Source organism: Micropterus salmoides, unplaced genomic scaffold (assembly GCF_014851395.1).
Source record: "Micropterus salmoides isolate LMB-PRFRI ecotype aquatic unplaced genomic scaffold, ASM1485139v1 Ms_hic_scaffold_17, whole genome shotgun sequence".
Classification (NCBI taxonomy): Eukaryota; Metazoa; Chordata; class Actinopteri; order Centrarchiformes; family Centrarchidae; genus Micropterus; species Micropterus salmoides.
In genome coordinates, this window is record NW_024040817.1 from 393,429 (window position 1) to 415,097 (window position 21,669).

A 21,669-nucleotide genomic window follows, 5' to 3' on the forward strand; every position below is an offset into this window, starting at 1 on the left:
TATTGCTTGATTTAAATGTACTGCTACATACACAAAAATGCAATAACATGTGGTTTGCAAAGAGCTTTTTACCAGCAGTAATCCCTTTACACAGCAGCAATAAAATATTTATTTAAATCTCAACTTAAACATTAATGTGATCAAATCAAATATTAAACCACAGCTATTTACCACTGCCAGGGAATTACCTTTTATCTAGCTTGTTGAAACAAGTTACCATCAGAGTCCAGTTTTCTTGGGATTGGGAACATAGAAACAGTCTATGTTCAGTAGAAAGTGTCCCTGTTACAGTGAGGTGAAGTGGTCGAGCACAAGGTGTACTGGCGTTCCCGTGAAACTGTCGTGGTCGTGCTCGCCTCACGCACACGCCCGCCTGCTGCCAAAGTTGAGTTGTCTTGAACTTTTTGTACGAGACGCGCAGCACAATCATTGGAAGAGAGACTGATCCTCGCTGTTTGTGAGTTTCCAGAATCTAAATAGTTATCAGGACATCAACAGGAGGGAATTCACATGGCAGAGCATCCCCGCAAAACTAAATGCAGGCCTATCAGGTAAAGTTAGCCTGTGTATAATTTTAATTTAAGTTAAAGGCTGCGGCTGTGTAGCGCACAGAGGCCGTTGCCATGGTTACTATCCATAGAGCGCCGGCCGTTCACTCGCAGAGAGCTGTCTCCCTGTCTGTTCACCTGAGAACCTGCCGAAGCCTCTCCGCTGCTTGTTTGGGTTATTTTGCAGGCTGATCAACATCCCACCTCTCCTGTGACCCATGGTTTGATTGTAGGCCTATGTGTATTCAGAGCCAGTGAGCAACGGACTTTCAAAATAATAATTTTTAAAAACTGTCGCTGTTAATTCATGAATGCTTTAATGCGATAATAATACGTTAACGTGCCCAGCCCTAAAATTAACATGTTAAATTAAAACAGTCATATTTTCACATGTCAGCTGATAAAATGTTACAAACAGAAACTATTTTTGGTGAGTTTGTTTGTGTCAAAGTCAGAGAGCCGTGTCTCTCTGCAGTGAGAGGTTTTTGTACGGCGGCTCAATGAGTTTGTATCACCGTGGTACACGTTCGGTGGAGGAACCAGACTGGATGTTGGAAGTAAGTCAAACCTTTAACAAAACTTTTATTTCAATAGCTATTTTTCAACGTTTATAATCAGCATGCCAGAAAACTGTTTGACTTTCCATATTAATGTATAAAGTTTATTAAAATTATTTGCACTAAGAAACAAAGTTCACTTTAGTAATAGAAATTTACCAACTCATTATATAAATAGTAAATATACAATATTAAGCCACAGCAGAAATCATTATTTCCAACCTTAATGGTAAAGTTGCATCTTGAGGGCTTGTAGCTTTAGTTCAGTCTGACAAAGTCAGAGAGCCGTGTCTCTCTACAGTGAGAGGTTTTTGTACGGCGGCTCAATGAGTTTGTATCACTGTGGTGGACTTTTGGTGGAGGAACCAGACTGGATGTTGGAAGTAAGTTTCTGCTCAAATACTAAATACAATATTATCAAGTCCTGCTTTAAATTCAACTTTTCAATGTTTAAGGCAGATAAATATATCTTGTTTTAATTATGAAACTTTTATTTTTCATGTTTTTATTTCTCTTCCTTTACCATGGAGGCTAACTCAGAGCAGCTTAACTAAACTGTTCCTCACACAGTCCTGTCAAAATGAAATGTAATCAACTTGAAGTGGAGAAAATATAAAACTTTAATCTTAATGAAAAATGCTTAGATTAGTTAATTTTAAAATGCTCTCCACAATAATGGCTGTTGTTGTGATTAAATATAATTCACTTTCTTCATGTAAAATTGAAGTAAAGATAAATATGAGTTATTGATATGAATTTGGAAAAAGAATACAGTATTTCCATATTAATAGTGAAAGGACAACTGGCACTACTTTCAACACAGTGGTCAGTGTATCTGTCAGTAAGTGAAGTGATACAGCTGAGCAGTGATACCTGTGTGACTGAATTTGCACTTGAAAAGTAACGACGTTTAAACTGTATCTAGTGGTTCAACTCATCATTATAGATGTTAATGTAAGTGAAGAAACACTTTGAAATCCAGATGAAGAACATCTGATTGTTGTCAGATCATTTCTGTTTTGGTTTCCACTGAATAAATTATTGTACAGTCAAGTTTTTTGATGATCTTGATAAGAAAGTTTGTTATTTTATTTCCAGTGTAGTTTAATATATTTCAGGTCGTTCTGTATGATGATTCTCTCTGTGCTGATTTGCATGAGAGGCTTCTTAAAGGGAAGTGAAACAATGTGTGAGTGAGTGACTGGTGGAGCAGAAAAAACATCTGACAGAAACTCCTTAAAGGAGAAAATCAGCTCTCACACAGCAAAGGTGTCCTCTAAGCTGATTGGTGTCTCCTAGGTGATGTCCGTCCCACCCTGACGGTGCTGCCCCCCTCCAGTGAGGAGCTGCAGCAGGGGAAGGCCACGCTCATGTGCCTGGCCAACAAGGGCTTCCCCTCAGACTGGAGTCTGGCCTGGAAGGTGGACGGCAGCAGCAGCAGCAGCAGCTGGGAGGAGAGCAGGAGCCCCGGGGTGCTGGAGAAGGACGGCCGCTACAGCTGGAGCAGCACCCTGAGGCTCCCTGCAGACCAGTGGAGGAAGGTGGGCTCTGTGACCTGTGAGGCCACCCAGGGCTCCCAGGCTCTGGTCTCAGAGACACTGAGGAGAGACCAGTGTTCCCAGTCCTGACCTCACTGGGACTCTGCTACTGTTCTCTGAAATCTGTAACACCCTCTCTCTGTGTCTCTACTTTCCCCTCAGTCACTCTCTAATTGTGTTTTTCAATTGCAAGTTTATTTTCCTTGATGTAATTTTGATTATTTCTACACAATTAAAATCAGTTCATCACAATACTTGTTTTCATTTATGTTATTGTGAAAGTAACAGTTCAGGGGAGCGGCTGGCTCACTTGGTAGAGCACTTTCCCCATTTATAAGGCTGAGTCCTTACTGCAGCAACCTGGGTTTCACTGTTCTATTGAAAATACAGGCTACAAATTCCCAAAAATATCTTTAAAAAAAGAACAGATCATGCTGTGTTAAAAGTTCCATAATAACCCCGAAATGTTTAATTAAGCTAAGTTAAAAGGCATGTATTCATCCTTTGTGGATTCCTTAAAGCTTTAGGGACACCAGCTTTATTAAACTTATTGTTCTTTTTTGTTTGGTAGCAAAGGTAATTTAATACATATTTAAATGTAAATGAGGTAATACTTTATGTTATGAAGTGTGTGATTGGCAGAAAGTGTTGAAACGGGCTTCTTCTTTACATAGAAATAAATATTCTATTTTAAAAAACTAAACAAATGTTAAAATGTTGCTACCACTAGTAACTTATCTACTTTTCAACTCATCTACAGTAGATATGTATATAGCATTGCCCTACATATTTACATATTGACACGGTCAGCATTTGTGTAATCTCGTGAGACTTGGTGCAATTCAAACATGGCAGCGCGCAGATAAACAAACATTTCATGAAAACAAACAATCCGCCAATTTAAGCCAACAAATATTAACAGTCAAATTGCTCTGGAGGACCTCGAAGACGAGTGTTTGGAGGACCTTGAAGTTTACATTGATGAGTGTTTTCACCGAGTGGCCATGGGGAAATCAAAGAGAAACTACACTGAAGATTCACCTGGAGCATCACTGGAAGCAGTCTCCTCACAAGGTGCAGATTTCACAGAAATCCTGGATTCAATAGACAAGAAATCGTCTAGCTTTGATGCCCGATTAACTCTGGTGGAAGTACTTCAGAAAGAGTTACAGGGTCTGCAGGAATCCCTTGAGTTCAGCCAGAAACGGATGGTTGAGCTCGTGGCAGAAAACAAGGTCCGCCAAGGTTTGGTTAAATCCCTCACGGAGGGAATGATGTGGCTCTCGGCGGAAAATAAAAACATTAGAGGAGCGATCATCAATCTCCAGGCTCGTAGTATGCGGGATAATCTGGTAATTTTGGGCATCACGGAGCAGGCCCGCCGTCAGGGGGGGGTCAAAGGGTACAGATGACCCCGGCCCGAGGCCTTGGGGCCCATGCAAAGGTCTATGGTTAACCCTTAAATGTGATCAAGTTAGACACTTTACTAACGGTCTTTTATAAATAACAAAACTTTTTAGATGTATTACATGAAAAATAAATTTATTGTTGTCATTAAAACATATTTCAAACTTGTCATCTGATAACCGCCCCCCCCCACCCCCACCCCTCACTTTAAGCGAACACTGCAGCCTGTCAGGGGCCCACAAAAGAGCTGCCAAAACAAACAGAGAAAAATAAAAGCATAGGGAGGCAATGGCCAAATCTCTGGCCAAAACTGTGTTCAGAAGCACCATGTATGTCTGACAGGTGAAGGTGAGGAGCTAACAGGCAGACTAGCAAAACTTTAGCTTGCTTAACCTTTAAATAATGTAACACCAGAGTTACCAACTCTCAGGCATCCAGAGTTAGACTCACGCAGTTGACAATTTTCATACTTTCTCACGGTACACATCCATTTTCTTACGCGGTGAAAAACAAATGTATAACTTATAATAACGAGTCGGGCTAGTGAACTCACAGCTGATGCGATTTGATATCGCGCTGTGAGTCACAGTAAATAACTGAAAGAGTTTTCCAAAAAAAACATCTAAAATCTGAGGCGCAGGTCTCCTCTGTTTGGGACTGTGAGCTGCTCTTTATCTGAGGTGCTAAAGTGAACATTTGTGTGGATTTGTGGTGAGATTTCTGCCTGAACAAAAGTGTTTTCAGTTAGTTTCAGTTAGTTTCGTTTACCTCCTCCTATCATCTGGTAGTACAGTCCCAAACGGTTCTGTGTCTGCAGACGTTCAGCAGCGCAACATCGCAGGTGTATGCACAGCAGAGTATAGGGCAGGTAGACTGTTAAAGTATATTATTAATTCTCATACATGATGACATTATTGTTGTAATATTATGACTTTTTTTCTGGACCTGTCAGAGAACACAGATATGTAGGGGATATTCTGAATGTTCAGAAAAATTTGAACATCAGCAGAAACCTGCTGAAACACATGAGCTAAAGTGCAGGAGTTTCTAACTGAACTAAAATTATTTAATATCATTGAGGTGAGTAAAGGGCCCTGCGATGGACTGGCGACCTGTCCAGGGTGTACCCCGCTTTTCGCCCAATGTCAGCTGGGATAGGCTCCAGCCTATATGTGAGCATGGCCTGGATGAGTCTATAACACTGAATTTGGAAATGATTGTTAGGGACTCCATCTGTGTCACTAAGGCTAATGGCCAAGAGCTTCTATGAAATTGCCCGTGTTTGTTTTAGAACTAAGAAGTTGGTCGAGGTGGTGCTGGATTGGGTGTTGATGAGGGGCCCAGTTTGGAAAATGTTGTCCCCCTGTCCAAAATTCCTTACAGCGGGCCTGTCCCGGAGAAGGCGGATGAAGCCCCAAAGGAGCTTCATTCAAAATCATCTGAAGCTCCCGGACGCTTGCCTTTGATCGAGTGCACCGCCTGGGAGAACCCAGGCCCATGGTCGCGAAGTTTGAACACTTCAAGCAGAAGGAACTGGTTAAAGGCCGCGGCAGGGAGCTGAGAGGAACCAACTGCAGCATGAACAACCGGTTTCCCCAGGAGATCCTGTTCCTGATAAGAAAGAAGCTTATTGCAGATGATGAATAAACTTTACGTTTGATGGCCAGCTGTACCGCGACAGAGACACCACTCCGTTTTTTCCACTAAGAACCAAATCCAGCAACGGGTGAGCTTTATCACTATGCAATAATTTTTTACCTCTTTCCTTCTCAGTTAATTTCTCCGTGACAGATGGCAGGTTAATAGGCCTAGTTATAAAATACAGTTCACGTCTCAACACTGTGGTTATCTGACTAGACTGTCTGATAATGTTTTGTGGGTTTTCCTCTGTTTTTGTTTCACTGTTTCTTTCTTTTGTTAATGGTGCTCTTTCTCCTCCATTTACACGTTGATCAGCCGCGCTATTTTCATGCTGTTTAATTCGGCACATCGCTAGCACACACAGGTGCATACAACATGCACACATACAGGCGCATACAACACACACACCACACGCAAGGATACAACACACACTAGCCTACACTACATCCCTTAAGTATAATTTATACTTCTGCAACGAATTGATGGCGTAGCCTCTGCGTAGCCCCCTACCCTACACTGTCACCTACGCCATAGCCTGACGTGCACTTCTTCAAAAATGTAACCACACATCGAGGTAACGCAAACCGTAAGCACTGTGATTTGTCGGCAGCCTCACAATACCTCAGAGCCGATAGAAAGTGTCCTGTGCTTTGAAGTAACTTTTACTAGCGGCCAAAACAGTGGCTGTAACTCGTGGATCAATATATTTGACCATCAGAACCCGAGCGAAATGACTCGTTTCACTATCAGAATGTGATCCATTCGGTCGATATCATTTGAAAAGGCTACACCAGCCACACGTATACAATTCGTGAAAGAGACGGACAAGAGATGCACAAGTATAAATGCATGGTACGTGCGTAGCCTACGGGTAGCTTCGCACATAGATCCTAGGCAGGAGTATAAATCAAGCTTAGTTGAATGATGACCACACTTAAGCTCACCTCTTGGAATGTTCGCGGAGTTGGTTCAAGGGAAAAGATTAAATTGTTTTAATCTAAATAATGTGCAAGCAGACATTGTCCTACTACAGGAGACTCATTTATCCAAGACTGCAGATAAACTAACCTCACCACAGTTTCCTCCCTCGTACTCTGCCTGTTTTAACTCAAAACAAAGAGGTGTCACCATTATGATAAACATCATCTGAACCTGTTTGGTCTGATGGCCTTCAGCACATAAGCCTTTATTGTTGTTTTGTATCCTTACTGTGAGTCGGTGGTTTTATGGTGTTAGTGGAATGCATGTCTTTAACTGCCGTGTTGTTGCTGTAGTATGAAAGAGGCTCAGGAGCGCGAACAGAGCTGAATCTTACCCGGTGTCCCCACATTACAAGCAGAATAGTGTCTGATGCAACCAGGAGAGAAAACAGGCTTGTGCTTCGTTTCTAACTGAGTTTTGCGCCCATTGACAATAAGGCAATGGAAGCTGGATTAATTTCATTGAAAAACTTACATATAGTCCCATTAAGAATGAACTTTTGATCTCGATTCACTTGTCTGGTTTTGAGCTTTTTATTTACAGTCTATAGTTTTGAGGTGCATGTAAAAGAACATGTGTTATTGCATATATTTCATAAAAAGTATATGCAGTTATAATTAAATTATATACATGTAAATGTGAGCCATTTTGATTATGAGATTTTCTGATGCTGATCTGTGCCTGAGACTGAGGTAAAAGGTCATGACAGAGACTTTTCTTCTTAACGGTCCCAGGGTGGCTCCTTTGGATGACTTGGCAAATAAGACAAGAGAATGGCACATTAAGATATGAATGGATGGTGAGATGTTGTGATGGAGAAACTAATTTATTATTCAACAATATATTTTATCATTGACCTTGTTTTGTTTAATCAAGGTCAATGATATGTGTGTGTGTGTGTGTGTGTGTGTGTGTCCTCAGTGAAGTGTATCAGTCTCTGCAGTAGCTTCCAGCTGCAGCAGTCAGTTCAGTTTCTGTTCAGTCTGACTGAGGGAGGTTTTTGTACGACGCTTTTTCACTGTGTGAACACATGCTGACTGTTGATATAGTGTTGACTCTGACAGTAGTAAACTGCTGCATCTTCAGTCTGGACTCCACTGATGGTCAGAGTGAAGTCAGAGTTTGATCCACTGCCTGTAAAACGACCTGGAATCCCTGATGCTCGAGTGCTAGCATAGTAAATGAGGAGTTTAGGAGTTTCTCCATCTCTCTGTTGGTACCAGGCTAAAAGGTGGTAGTTGCTCCAAACATAACATCCTGACTGGTCCTACATCTGATGGAGACAGAGCCTCCCAGAGCAGAGCTCACTGCTCCAGGCTGAGTCACTGTGACCTGGCCTCTGGACTCTGAGGATACAGAGACAAAACATAAAGCAGCGTCATGGTTTTGTGGGCTTCATTTCAGAGGGACGATGTTCATAGAGGAGAGGAGTTTGATTCTCTGGACTTTACCTGTGAAGCAGCAGCAGAGGAGAGTCCAGATGAGGACGCAGATCAAAGTCATGTTTTTGATGAGGAGGATTTCTGTGGCTTCTGTTGTCATGAAGGACAGCTGTCAGTCATCCAGTGTTCAACTCTCAGGACTATAAACTCTCCCAGAGCACTGGAGCATGGTGCTGCTGATGCAAAGTGACTCTCTATGGAAATGCTCTGACTGACTCCAGCAGGAACTTGGATTACTCTGATGATTCTGTCTAGCAATGGATCAATACTCACATTTTGTGTCTGATATTTAAAATGTGATGTGTTCACTGGGACATGTTGTTTTTTGTTTTTTGTTTGTTTGAAAATGTCACGCTCTGCCGGTTGGCCATCCTTGTGTTGCACTTTTGTGTTTAGTTAGTGTTATTTTGGTCTGTTGGGTTTTGGGGGTCTGTCTTGTCTTTCGTCTAGTGTTGGGTAACCCTTGTCATGTCTGTTACCCCAGTGATCCCTCTGCATGTCTGTCTCTGTTTTCCCCTGCGCTCTCTCTCTCTCTCTCTCTCTCTCTCTCTCTCTCTCCCTACCTGTGCCTCGTTAGCCTCATGTCTTTCACCTGTGTTGCTCCCGCCCTGCTCGTTAGTCCCTGTGTATATATACCTGGTGTTTCTGTCTTGTCTTTGCATGGTCATTGTTCATGTTATCCCCCAGTCTGTTGTGTGTGTACTCTCTGCCTGCCTGTAACCAGCCTTCTTGTCTTGTCTCCCTGTACTTTTGGATTTCTGTTATTCAGCCACTCACCTGTAAGTGTGCTCGCTTTTGGTTATATTAAAACCCTTCATTGAACTATACCTGCTCCGCTCTGTGTCCTGCGTTTGGGTCCTCCAACCTGCCTCCACACCACAATCGTGACAGAAAAAGTAGTTCAGTAGTTAACATTGTCATTTCAATATTTCATTGTTGATTCTTAGGTACATGAAATGGACAAACATACCATCTTCATGTAGGAGGTTTTTGCTTGAGACAGGAAATATTTAAGACAGTTAAAACAATAAAAGCCTTACAGTCTTCACTATATGTGAAATATTTAATTAAAGAATAAAGAAAATACATAAGAGGAAAACTGTGCCTGTTACTACTTTTTATCTTTAGTCCTGAAAACCATCTGTTGTCATGGTTCAGCAGTGATGCCTATCGGTTGCCATGGTTACTGAGTTCAGAGGGAAGTGAAACCAGTTTCATCCAATCTGAGGAAGATCGACACACTAGCAGCCTCCTCTCCTGAGTCGAGTCATCACAGAACACTGAGGAGAAGCTCTCTGTGTCTTAAAACAATAACAACAAAATTATAAACATCGATTCCATTGTGTTCAATAACTGCTGAGATACGTTCTGGTGAAATTTCATTATTTGAGTAGACTACTTAAATTTCTTACATTATATGACACAAGCTATCTATCAAAACACAATTATCACAGACTCAGAACTACAACAAAGGTTATTTTTTGTCATATTCCCATGTGTAGTGTTCAGTTGTAATCCAGTGCTGCTCTCTTGTGCAATTGTCATTGTACTACACATGTTTTTCAAGTCACTTGAGGTATTTTTGTGTCTTTTTAAAAGAAGCAATGTTTTGAGAGCATTTTTATCGCACTGCAATGACAAAAATAAACAGGACTTTTTTTGTGTCACAAAAAAGTTTTAATTGCTTATATGTCCTCTTTGATTTCAAGGCAAAAAGTTTTCCTTGCAAGTTTTGCAGGTTAAAGCATTTTTCAAGTGAGAAAGTTTTGCAATTTGAAAAGTTTTGCAAGTCAAAAATGCAATATTATGTAGCTGCAGTACCGGAGGCTGCAGTTTCAGGACCCCCGCAATCCTGGGACCACAGTTCTAGGACTGTAGTTCTTTCGTGACAATGCCATCTAGTGGAGTGGTGGTGGTAATGCACAGCAACGTGAAGGAGGTTAACCCTGGCTGCTAGCACAGCTGTAGGGTTAACCGGTCGACATGCACATAATCAATAACCTAAGTTTAGGCACACACTCTGTGATGGTTGTGGTAAGTGTAATTGGCTTCAGGGGGGTGTCAAGAGTAACATAGCTAGCTAGCTAGCCAGCCAGCTAGCTGGCAGTATCAAAGTAAACTAGGGTCGTAGAAATGCAGTTCCGGTCCTAGGATTGCGGTCCTGAAACGGCAGCCTCCGGTACTGCAGCTAGATACTACTCCAAGAATGGTGAAAATAAGAGATTCTATTGGTGGGTATGTATAATAGTTAGCTAACATTAGCCGTCTTAGCATGAAGCTTGACTGGTAGTGCATCAGACATGACTAGCTAGGTAAATTTTAGCTGCTCATGTTTAACGCATTGTACATGATATCTAGCAGAACTAGTTTTCTGTGACTGTGGTAAATGGAGTTTATGGTCACACAGCATAAACTAGACTTTAGACCACTGATATTTCATTGGAAATATAGACTGTTATCTAGATATTTTGAGGTGTTGCTGCCTTGTTATGTTTTCTCCTTTAGATGTGACATAGAAGCATTTATTATACTCATTTATTTTCCTCCCATAGTTGCACTCTAGATCATTGGTGACAGCTATGTGCAGCATGAGAGCCAGAGAGCTGCAGAGAGCTTAGGAAGCATCTTCACCCTGCCGGATGTCTCTTGGTCTGACTGGCTTCTCCCTTTCTTTTCCCCTCCCTGCGAAGAAGTGCAGCACTGGATGTCCTCATCATCCACTGTGGCAGCAGCTGCACGGGGGAGGTCAGCATTGTGAAGCTGGTCAACATGATGGAGGACCTGCACCGGCTTTACCTCCAGCACCCTGGCATGAAGATCCTGTTTTCATTTGTGACCCAAAGTGTTGGTGGAAGGCTGGTGCCCATCAGTGAACAGTGTTATGGCTGTATTTGTTTGTAGCTTAAATGATGCCATGATTGAGAACCGTTGCATCTGACATGGCAGCCCTGGGCTATATTAGAAAAATCTAATTCATTTCACAACTAGCATAATTATGTTTTTAAGTAAAGTAGGTAATTGCCTTAAAGGCCACCTCCAAATGCAGTGAACTGCTTTCAGTTGGCAGTTTCACAGCTTTTGAATTTGGCTTTTATGACCCTTTTTTTGCTCCTAAACATAGCTGACCGTCATGGTTAATATTGTTTATTTATGTTCAAAATGGTTATTAAAAAAGTAACACGCCCACCTTTATCCCCCTTTCTCCCTACCACTCTATGGCCCAGTCTATTTATTTGAATAAATGTGTTTACTACATGTCCACATTTGTGAATATTTTAAAAATAACACATGGTTTACATTGCAATAAATTGTATTTATAAATTTCCACTCCTTTTGTCTTTTATACTGACTGGAAATGTTAAATTTCACATTCTGATATACTGTAATTCTAGTTCAAACACACAAGAACATGTGCACATCCAACAAACCTGTAGGCATAGTGCTGAATGAAAGGCCTTAGAGTGAAAATTTAAGAATGACCTGCACACTGCGTAGTTATGAATCCCCCTAGGCAGTATCATTTATTGCAATGTTTCAAACTCTGAGGTCTTCTCAGGCAAATACACAGGTATTGTGAAACTTATACAGTGAGGTTTAAAAACAACCAGCTGATCAATAGCTGCCTTCTATCAGCAATGGCGCCACCAAGGGGGGGTCGGGGGGGGGCCACGGCCACCCTAAGAAAATGGGTGGCCACCCCAGTGGCGCCCCCTGGCAAGGAGCATATGCATAAAATTCTATATACTGTTTATGTATATAACCACTGGGTTTGAGTTAAAATGTGAATAGCAGCTTTCCTACAAGTGTTCTCATGTTAGGCTCTGTCACTTTAAGAGGGTAACCTCTGACCCTGAGGTGTGACTATGGCTGTGTCCGAAATCCCCACTCATTCACTACTCCCTACCCCCTATGTAGAGAGTTGTATGTAGAGCATTAAATAGTGAGCTCACTCGCATTGTTAAAACTCTTTCGGACACTACCCCGATCGTTATTTCAGCGCCGTTAATTACGTAATTGCCGTCGGCCAATCAGTTTTTTCTATTAGCGGAATGCATGATGGTATATATGGCTTGGTTAGTGACTATCGGTTGTACACTACTTTTCAAAATGCATTCTGGGATACATTGAGTGGACTATATAGGGTATAATAACTCTCACTATATAGTCCACCATAGTGAGTAGTGGGTGATTTCGGACACAGGGACAGGGATATATGTTTCTTATGATCACAGGATCTCTGGATCTCTGGAATGTTTCCAGAGATCTACTGGATCTCTACTTCTGACTCGCAAGGAAAATATTTTGTCTTCAAAGAGGACATATTAGCAATCAGAACTTTTCTGTGACACAAAAAAAGGCCTGTTTATTTTTAATTACAAACTTTTTATTGCAGTGTGATAAATATGCTCTCAAAAATTTTTTTTGTTTGCTTGCATTAAAAAGACAATAAACCTTATAACTTATACAAGCCTTTTCCTAACGTGTTATCCAAAATGATTTATCCAGAGCAGAAGGGGCATCAGTGGCAGGACAGATCTAAGTCTGATAAGAACTGTGCTCTATAATATTTTCATTTTTAGGCTCCCATGGCTCTGTGGATGGAAATGTTGGTCAGTCCACTACTTTGGTCCATATGATGGATTGTAGTGAAATTTTGTACAGAAACATTGGTTGATGACCTTTCCTCCTCCGCCACCGGCAGGTCAGTGTTTTCTTATTCTGTTAAATTCTCATTGCTTACACCATGTGGTCATTGAGAAAGCACTAACATTCAATATTGTTCACTCAATCAGCACAGATTGAGCTCAGTTGACCCTTCTACCACATCCCCCGACGATTGAGACAAAAGCCAACAATATGAACGACAACAACATTGTTCCTGTCAAGCTGGGTTGTCCTCTATTCATTATTACATTAAAAAGCAGAACAGTAGGGCTTTATAACGTTACATTCAGTAGGAAGTTAGCTAGCGTTAGCTAACTAACATTAGGAACAATCCATTCTGGATTTATTTCAGGTTTTGGAAAGAGAGTAAATCGTACTTGTCCTTTCAACCTCTCTGGGTTGCGACTGTAATTATTACAAGGGCCCCAGCGTTTGACCATATCTTAGAAAAATACAGCCAAAAAAAGCTAGAAAACAACTCCTTGCATTAGAGTCAATGGAGCGCAGCCATGAAAGTGTCGGACCTCAGTTAGAGAGAGTCCTATACTGTGCTGTGATTGGCCAGCTGCATATTCGGGGCGTGGCTTAGCGAAGGGTCAATTAGCACACAGTTACCCAGGTGGAAACACAAGGAGGAGGAAGAAGATCATTATGGAGAAGATGAAGAGGTGAAGGAAGAGGAGGAACAGTAGGAGTTAGAGGAGGAGAAGGGATAGGAAGAAGAAGAGGAGGAGGAGGAGGAGGAGTTTCTGAGGGCTTGTGTGTCATGTCTGAGGTCAAAGTTTGGTTTTTCTGCAAGATTGAATGGTTTTAAGTGGAAAGCTTCATTTTGACCTGAAAATAGGATGTTTGGGAAATTGGTTGAGCAGTTGTGGATTTGTGGTTAGAGTTTTGAGAAAAAGAGGCATAATTTTAAGAAATGTGTTTAAGCAATCGAGAAAAACTGTAATAGTGAGAGAAGACTTGGTTACTGTAGTATCACGTACCCACGTACAATCTTTCCCTAACCTTTTGGATGTTTCATTCAGGATGTGAATCCATATTTCTAGTGTCAAAGTGCTGTGCTTTGTTCACCAACCATCCACCCTGATCACCTGCCTGTGCCGTCCAGAAACGTAGCCCTTTCTTCACAATTCCTATAGAGTCAGTTGTGAATATTTACCTCTTTTCTCTGTTATTTTTTGATATTGTCTTAAGTTTCATTGACTAAACCATTAGTCTGAGACAAAAATCACCAGGCAGTGATTTTGTTTCTCATTAGCCTGTTGAAAACAGACGCCATCAGTACCGGGGAAAACGGTGCTGTGGGCGAAATTACTGATTGAAAAAAACCCCACCAATGTTGTAGCTTCGATTCTATTTTAGATTTCATTTCTGCAGAGAGGAAATATAGTGGTGCAGTGGTTAGCACTGTTGCCTCACAGAAAGAAGATTGTGGGTTTAAACCCTGGTTGCCCTGGCTTCCTCCCACTGTCCAAAGACATGCATTTTAGAATAATTGGTGTCTTTGAAATTGTCCTTGTGTGAGTGGTTATTTGTCTATGTGTGGCACTGTGATGGACTGGAGACCTGTCCAGGGTGTACACTGCTTTTGCCCAGTGTAAGCTGGGATTGGCTCCAGCCCCCGCAACCCTGTACGCAGGATAAGCGGTTGACGATGGATGGATGGAAATTTACATGTAAAGGATACTAAAAAGTTATTAGTAAACTAATCAAGTGATTTGTAACTGTTATGTTTTGTCTTTCTATTTTGGGAAAGTTGTGTTTTTGATAAGTGACATGAATATTGAAGTTCAAGACATTTATTTGTTCCTGAGGGGAAATTAGTTTTGCTGCAGTAGCAAAGAAGTTAACACACAGTACATAACAACAAAGACGACAACATTGTAGCAGACCTAAATTTAATACTTATGCATTTTAATAAATTTATGAGAATTAATACCCAATTATGAATTTTAATATTCATAAAATCAAATTTCATTCTTCGTTAAGGGCACCACCGGAGTTGTTATAATCCTAGAGTCTCCGGACCTCTAGGTAGTTTTGAATAATTATACAATTATTACTAGTGATCAGTTAGTTAATAATCGCTCAATTATCTTAAATCAGTCCGTCAGTCTCATATCTAAAGGGTCAATTCTCTTGGCAGGAACTATAAATAGGCAACACACACAGCTCTTGATTATATTACAGTGAATTTATTCTCTAACTAATGGGATAAAAGATGGTTGGATACAGGGAACATAAACATTTGCTGAACAATGAGCCTGGAGGTTCGATTGTGGGAAGCATTTGACTCATACGGCATAGAAGAGCGTCTGAAAGTAAACTAACGCTATGGTTTTAAGCTTTACAATGGACATCTGATCACAGAACGTGTGTTAAGTCTTACTGCTTGTCGACAGCCTGCTTTTGGCCTGTTGCTGGTCCCACGCTAGCTGCCGATCCTGGCTTTTTGCTAGGGATTCTCCGGGGTTCTCTGTGTCTGATTGAAAACGCCTCCTCCGTCTGGCAATTCGGCTGTTTTCAGGGTTCCTTGGTTGTAGCTGGCGAGACCACGTGGCTTGGTCTGACCTCGGTGAAGTTGGCTCGACGAAAAAGGCTTAAAATGGAACTTGGTCGTTCCTGAATTAGTCCAGTGTAACTTAACGGACTGATAACTTTAACAAACAAAAGAAATAAAGAAATTAAAACAAACTGAAGGCAGATCGATGTCGCGGCACTTCAGGTGTGTAGCTTCAAGCGAACAAAGGCCTGTTTGTTTCGCTGGTCGACTGCGGGCATTGCCTGGCGCAGCACGCCGGCGCGTGCCGAAGCGTCCAGAGAGCAGAACAGAGTAGAAGAGAGCCAACAGCGAAGAAGAGAGAGCGTGTGAGGTCGCGTGTCGCTCTTTTGTTGCCTAGGGCGCAGTTCCCCAGGGGGCGTCTCAGGTTTCCCAAGGGACTGCCTTTCTAAACTTAATGTCTAAAAAGAAATCTATTTGCAAGTATTATAATCAAATATTTTCCACAATCGAACCTCAATGGTTGAACGGTTGTACTGTTCTAGGCATTTGGTAACAGGAAACAATTGTCACATTATTGGTCAGGATATTTATACATTTAACGGCATTTCCGATGAGGGCATGTAATACTTATTTCGTCCACTTGGGGGAGCTCAGGTTACATGAGGAAAGCTTGGATTACATTAGATGAAGGAGTGTCTTGCTGAAAATAAAAACACTGCACAAGTAACTTTCTTTTCAGCACTTATATCAACAACAGATAGCAACAACAGTTAACATAACTACTCAAATAGAGGCAAACGCAATCAGGTAACTAAAGATTTAATTAAATGCTTTGAGTCTTTGGAGACTGCAGTCCTTTTACATTGAAAGTTCTGTGTCTGGACCATGTCACACTTAGGTGAGACAAGGAGTATCCCTTTGATGTGGTAATAAAACAAAGACTAAGGTCAGTTGCCACAGAAACGTGTGTGGTGGGGCCAGTTTTGATAGGCTGTTCAGGGAGATGCCAATGGCTGGTTTGTGTCCCTTTGTCAGTTTAACAGTCAGGCCCCGCGTTATCAGCTTCGGAATCAAAAAGGTGCCAGTTTTATGGTCGGGATAGCACTTAGAGAAAGCAACTTTGACCCCTCCCCTTCTTCTCTGGGGAGGAGAAAGGAATTTAGGTTAGCTCCAAATTTATTCAATGTAAAATGTACAAATCCACACCGTTGTTCACTACAACATCGATTAAAAATACAGGGTCAGACCAACGGGTAAATGAATACCACAACATTAAAAGTTTAAGTTCAAGTCAGCCTTATGTGCAGACGTTACCTATTCTTTACAGAGTTAAGCAGAGAGATAGCAGAGGGTACGAAGGTATCGATATGTTTTGGCTGGTGGCTGACTGAAGCGGGAACCAGAAGGCAGCATCTTAAATTCTGCATGCGGGGGGTGAGAACTATCAGACATGATGGATTCTGCCTTTTTAAGCACATGTCTATTGTACAGTTCAGTTAGTTTTATCTGCTGAATCCCAATGATTTTGCTGCTAACTTTATTTACCATTGCTAATGTGTTTTTCGGTTTTAAACTTAGAGAAGCATACCAGCAAATACATGAAAAAGTAAAGACGGACACAATAAAAGATTTATAACACAATGTCATCAGGGAACTGTCCACTTGAAACTTAGTTAGCTTTCTCAGACAGAAAAGACGTTGCTGATTTTTCTTACTCAGTATATCTGTGTTTAGTTCAAAGGTCAACTTGTTATCAATGATGATTCCCAGATACTTATACGACTCAACAATTTCAACCTCTTTACCATCTATAATCGTCTTTTCAGGAGTTGGATGGTGACGTCTAAAATCAATGCATATTTATGTATAGTGACTTTATTGGTTGTTGAAAATTTCCCGAAGCAAAAACCCGGAACATCAAAACGACTAACTTGCGTTATCATTCAGTACCATAATGTATAGTTGTATCACATATGTTTTCAGTCAACAACGGACTGTCAAATCAAACAACATTTCAGTCAGTTTTCACATCAAACTGGAGGGATAATAAATAATTAACTACTCTAATAATAAATTCTAAATTTAATTAAACTAAAATAAAAGTGCCTAATTTTTAGAAAAAATGAAACTGAAAGTATAGTTTGAAGTGATGAAGTGTAGTCTTAACCAATTTTATAATAAACACTCAACACATCATAACAAATGAACAGCTGTAATGCCTCCTCGTCTTTCATCCCCTCTTATAGAGTTACCACTTTTCTACTTTCTCATGTCACATGAGACGATTGAAGCACATGCGATTGGTCTGTGAGTTTCCTGGGCCGCTAAACCAGTACAGTAAATGCTAGAAAAGCTGTGCGGGTTAAAATTGAAACGCTCCGTCCCGAGGTAGTAAGTCTCAATAATAAATCAGCTGTAGGTTGGCGGTCCGGAGAGGACAGCGGCTGGGTCCGGATCCGGACCACAGTCCGCCTATTAGTGACCACTGGTATAGATATTTCATCAAGTGAAGCATTAATGAGTCTGGAGTTGGTGCTGGGGTCAAGGATCTCAGATAGTTTGCTAAACTCCGGCCAGAAGTTTTTTTAGATGTCATCATCAGTTACAGTTGGACAGATTGCCTCAAGTCAATGTTGTAATATCAGTGAACAGTATTGTGAGGTTTATGCTGCACTTTGAGGACTTCTTGCCCTTGTTGACTCAAAAGTTGAGACTGAAAGTTGATGCTTGATAAATCATTTCACCACAAGTTCCATTCAGTAGCTCTTCTGGAGCTTTGGATCAATTACATGAACTTTGAAGCCAAAACACAAAATCCCTAAAAGATCAGAGGAATGGAAATTTGAAAATCTACATTTCAGTGTAAACATGCCGACTCCATCTGCTGAGAAACATCATGTGATGTAACTGAAAGATCCACAATAGTTTGTGGTTTATTTGTTTATTTGCTTTTACTTTCTTTCTATTCTTTGTACCATTTTGGGCTAGGGCAACATGCAATAGTACTGGCTTCTGGAATTATACTGTAGTTTAGTCAGATGGTGGTGATCTCTCTACATGTTTAGTGACCTCAGATTGTGACCCACTTTTAATGTGAAGTGAAACAATGTGTGAGTGACTGGTGGAGCAGAAAAAATACCTGACAGAAACTTCTTAAAGGAGAAAATCAGCTCTCACACAGTAAAGGGGTCCTGCTGAGAGAGCAGTTTCCTACATATTCACATATTTACATGTAGAGGATTCTGAAAAGTCTAGTAGTTAACTGATCCAGTGATTTGTAACAGTTTTTTTGTCTTCCTTGTTTGTTAAAAAAAATAATATAAATGCAGGTTCACCCAGCTGTCATAGAATATTTTCACTTTGAAGCCAAAGTGGACATGAAGTCCTAAAAATGCTCAGAGGAAGATGAATTTGAAAATCTGCGTTTCAATGAAGACTGGGTGACTCCATCTGCTGGTTGCGGTCTGTTTTCTTTTTTTGTTGTTTCCAAGGTTAAGAATATCATTTACTCTCAGTTGGTGGAGTTTTGATTTGCATGTTAGAGAAAATGTGTTATTCCATATTCTTTATATATATTTACGTATATAGTTATATCAAGAAGGTTACTTATTTCTTTAGCATTTTTATGATTGAAGTTGATATTTAGCTTTTCTATAGATGACATGCGTTTATATATTTAAAATACTATTTTGTGCTTTCAGGGATGTACTGATTGTGTTGGACAGTCTCTGATCCTGAATGTTTGCCGATCTGTGTCTTCATATTTCCCATTAAATATAATTGAAATTGCTTTAATCCAGTATGATGCTGAGGTCAAAGGTCATGAACAAGACTTTTCTTATCTGCTTTCCCAGGCTGGCTACTCTGGATTATTTGGCAAATCAGAAAAGACAGTGGGATTATAAAAAGACATGAATGGATCGTGAGAAGCTGTGATGGACAAAGTAAGATTTCTTTCTTTTTTTTTTTTATTGAGCTTATTTTGCTACATGTTCATTGGTGGTTAAAGCAAAAGTAGAGAAATCTTCAACCTTATAGAAAACATTGTGTGTGTGTGTGTGTGTGTGTGTGTCCTCAGTGAAGTGTATCAGTCTCTGCAGTAGCTTCCAGCTGCAGCAGTCAGTTCAGTTTCTGTTCAGTCTGACTGAGGGAGGTTTTTGTACGACACTTTTTCACTGTGTGAACACATACTGACTGTTGATATAGTGTCGACTCTGACAGTAGTAAACTGCTGCATCTTCAGTCTGGACTCCACTGATGGTCAGAGTGAAGTCAGAGTTTGATCCACTGCCTGTAAAACAATCTGGAATCCCTGATGCTCGAGTGCTAGCATAGTAAATGAGGAGTTTAGGAGTTTCTCCATCTCTCTGTTGGTACCAGGCTAAAAGGTGGTAGTTGCTCCAAACTTCAACATTCTGACTGGTCCTACATCTGATGGAGACGGAGCCTCCCAGAGCAGAGCTCACTTCTCCAGGCTGAGTCACTGTGACCTGGCCTCTGGACTCTGAGGATAGAGACAAAAACATAAAGCAGCGTCATGGTTTTGTGGGCTTCATTTCAGAGGGACGGATGTTCATAGAGGAGAGGAGTTTGATTCTCTGGACTTTACCTGTGAAGCAGCAGCAGAGGAGAGTCCAGATGAGGACGCAGATCAAAGTCATGTTTTTGATGAGGAGGATTTCTGTGGCTTCTGTTGTCATGAAGGACAGCTGTCAGTCATCCAGTGTTCAACTCTCAGGACTATAAACTCTCCCAGAGCACTGGAGCATGGTGCTGCTGATGCAAAGTGGCTCTCTATGGAAATGCTCTGACTGACTTCAACAGGGACTTGTATGTGAAATATAGTCATCATATACATAACAAACCAACTTCTACCAGTACAAATTATCTTTTTAGCACCATTGTTACTGCTCTGTATAAAAATTTGTAAGATGACTGCTTCTGTTTTTTCTAATGGAGTTATTGCACATTCCAATTCTAATGCTGTGTCAGTACCAGAACAGGTAACAGGTAGAGGTTACAAAGAACTGTCAGTCACCTGCTGTGCTGTGTGAATTTAAATGCTTAATTTGCAACACTTCATTTGCTGTCAGTGAACCCAGACTGGATGTTAACTGTAAGTAAATTTGACTCTTTTATTAACCAAAGTTAATTTTATTTCATAACTGTAGACATTAGTGTATTTTAGCTGTTGCAATGATTCTTGAATGCGCTACATTATGTCCTCCAACAGATTAAAATCTTCTTCAATTAACCAGTTTTGTATCACAAGAATTAAATTTCAGCAGTTTCAAGATATCATGTTTTCGGTCTGACAAAAAAATAATTTTTAATATGTTTTAATTGCAAGATTATTGTAAAATGTATTTTTTCAACCTTACATGTGTTTGTCATTTACTTATTAAAGGTTCAGTGTACAATATTTAGGAGGGTCTTTTGAAAGAAATGCAATATAATATCCATAACTATGTTTTCAGTAGTGTATAAAGACCTTACATGATGAACCGTTATGTTTTTATCACCTTAGAATGAGCCATTTCTATCTATCTACACCGAGGGTCCTCTTACATGGAAGTCACTATGTTTTTACAGTAGCCCAAACGGAGAAACTGCTCTACAGACTGTGTTTCGTCACTACATTGAATACATCTGAAAAACAAGCAGAAGAAGAAGAACAACAAGTAACGTTAGTAGTAGTAGTAGTAGTTTTAGCAGTAGTAGTAATAGTAGTAGTATTCGTATGGTTTATTAGAAGAGTAGTGAAATTTTGACAAATGGAGGACCACACATATTATTTAACCCAAGAGCCGACCTAACGTGTCGGCCACCGTAGCTTCTCTTGCATGCTTGGAAAAGAAGGGCTGAGCGGTGACTGATGGTGCATTCATGTGGTGTTGGAATAATTGGATTTATTTTCCTTTTCCTTTATTGCAAAAAGAAGAATAAAGTGTAAATGGGACATAAAAAAGTATAGAAAACAGCAAACAAATATAAGAAGACACAAATAATAAAATATTTGCCAGGGGTAGTCTGTATCATATATACATATTAAAAGAGGACCATGTGTTGAAAGTTTTCACAGCCTTTTTGTTGTTGGATTTAGAAATTAAATTTCTCTGATAATGCTAATCTAACACATCTTTGTAGTAGCGTCCATGTTGATTCCACATTCCGACATAAGAGCGCATGAACACACCAGAAGTCGGAAGAACGACTTCACAACTCGGGAAATGGGACCATCCGAGGAGCACGTGAATGCACAGTGAGCCGTTGGTTGCAAACTGCCACCCTCACCACGAGATGCTACTAAAACTTATACACTGAACCTTTAAACATGAATGCATCACAGGAACAAAATGTCATTTTAACTTCTTTAAATTTGTA

General features: G+C 40.5%; 1 pseudogene and 1 gene segment (V, D, J or C); one reads left to right on the forward strand and one right to left on the reverse strand.

Moving 5' to 3' along the window:
- Positions 1 to 623: 623 nt before the first annotated feature.
- LOC119907625 lies at positions 624 to 2,895 on the forward strand. The segment is given in 3 exon segments: positions 624 to 680; positions 1,054 to 1,105; positions 2,405 to 2,895. Coding segments are annotated over 3 exon segments (438 nt in total).
- Positions 2,896 to 7,650: 4,755 nt separating this feature from the next.
- Positions 7,651 to 8,175, reverse strand: LOC119907314 (annotated as a pseudogene).
- Between the last annotated feature and the right edge of the window lie 13,494 nt (positions 8,176 to 21,669).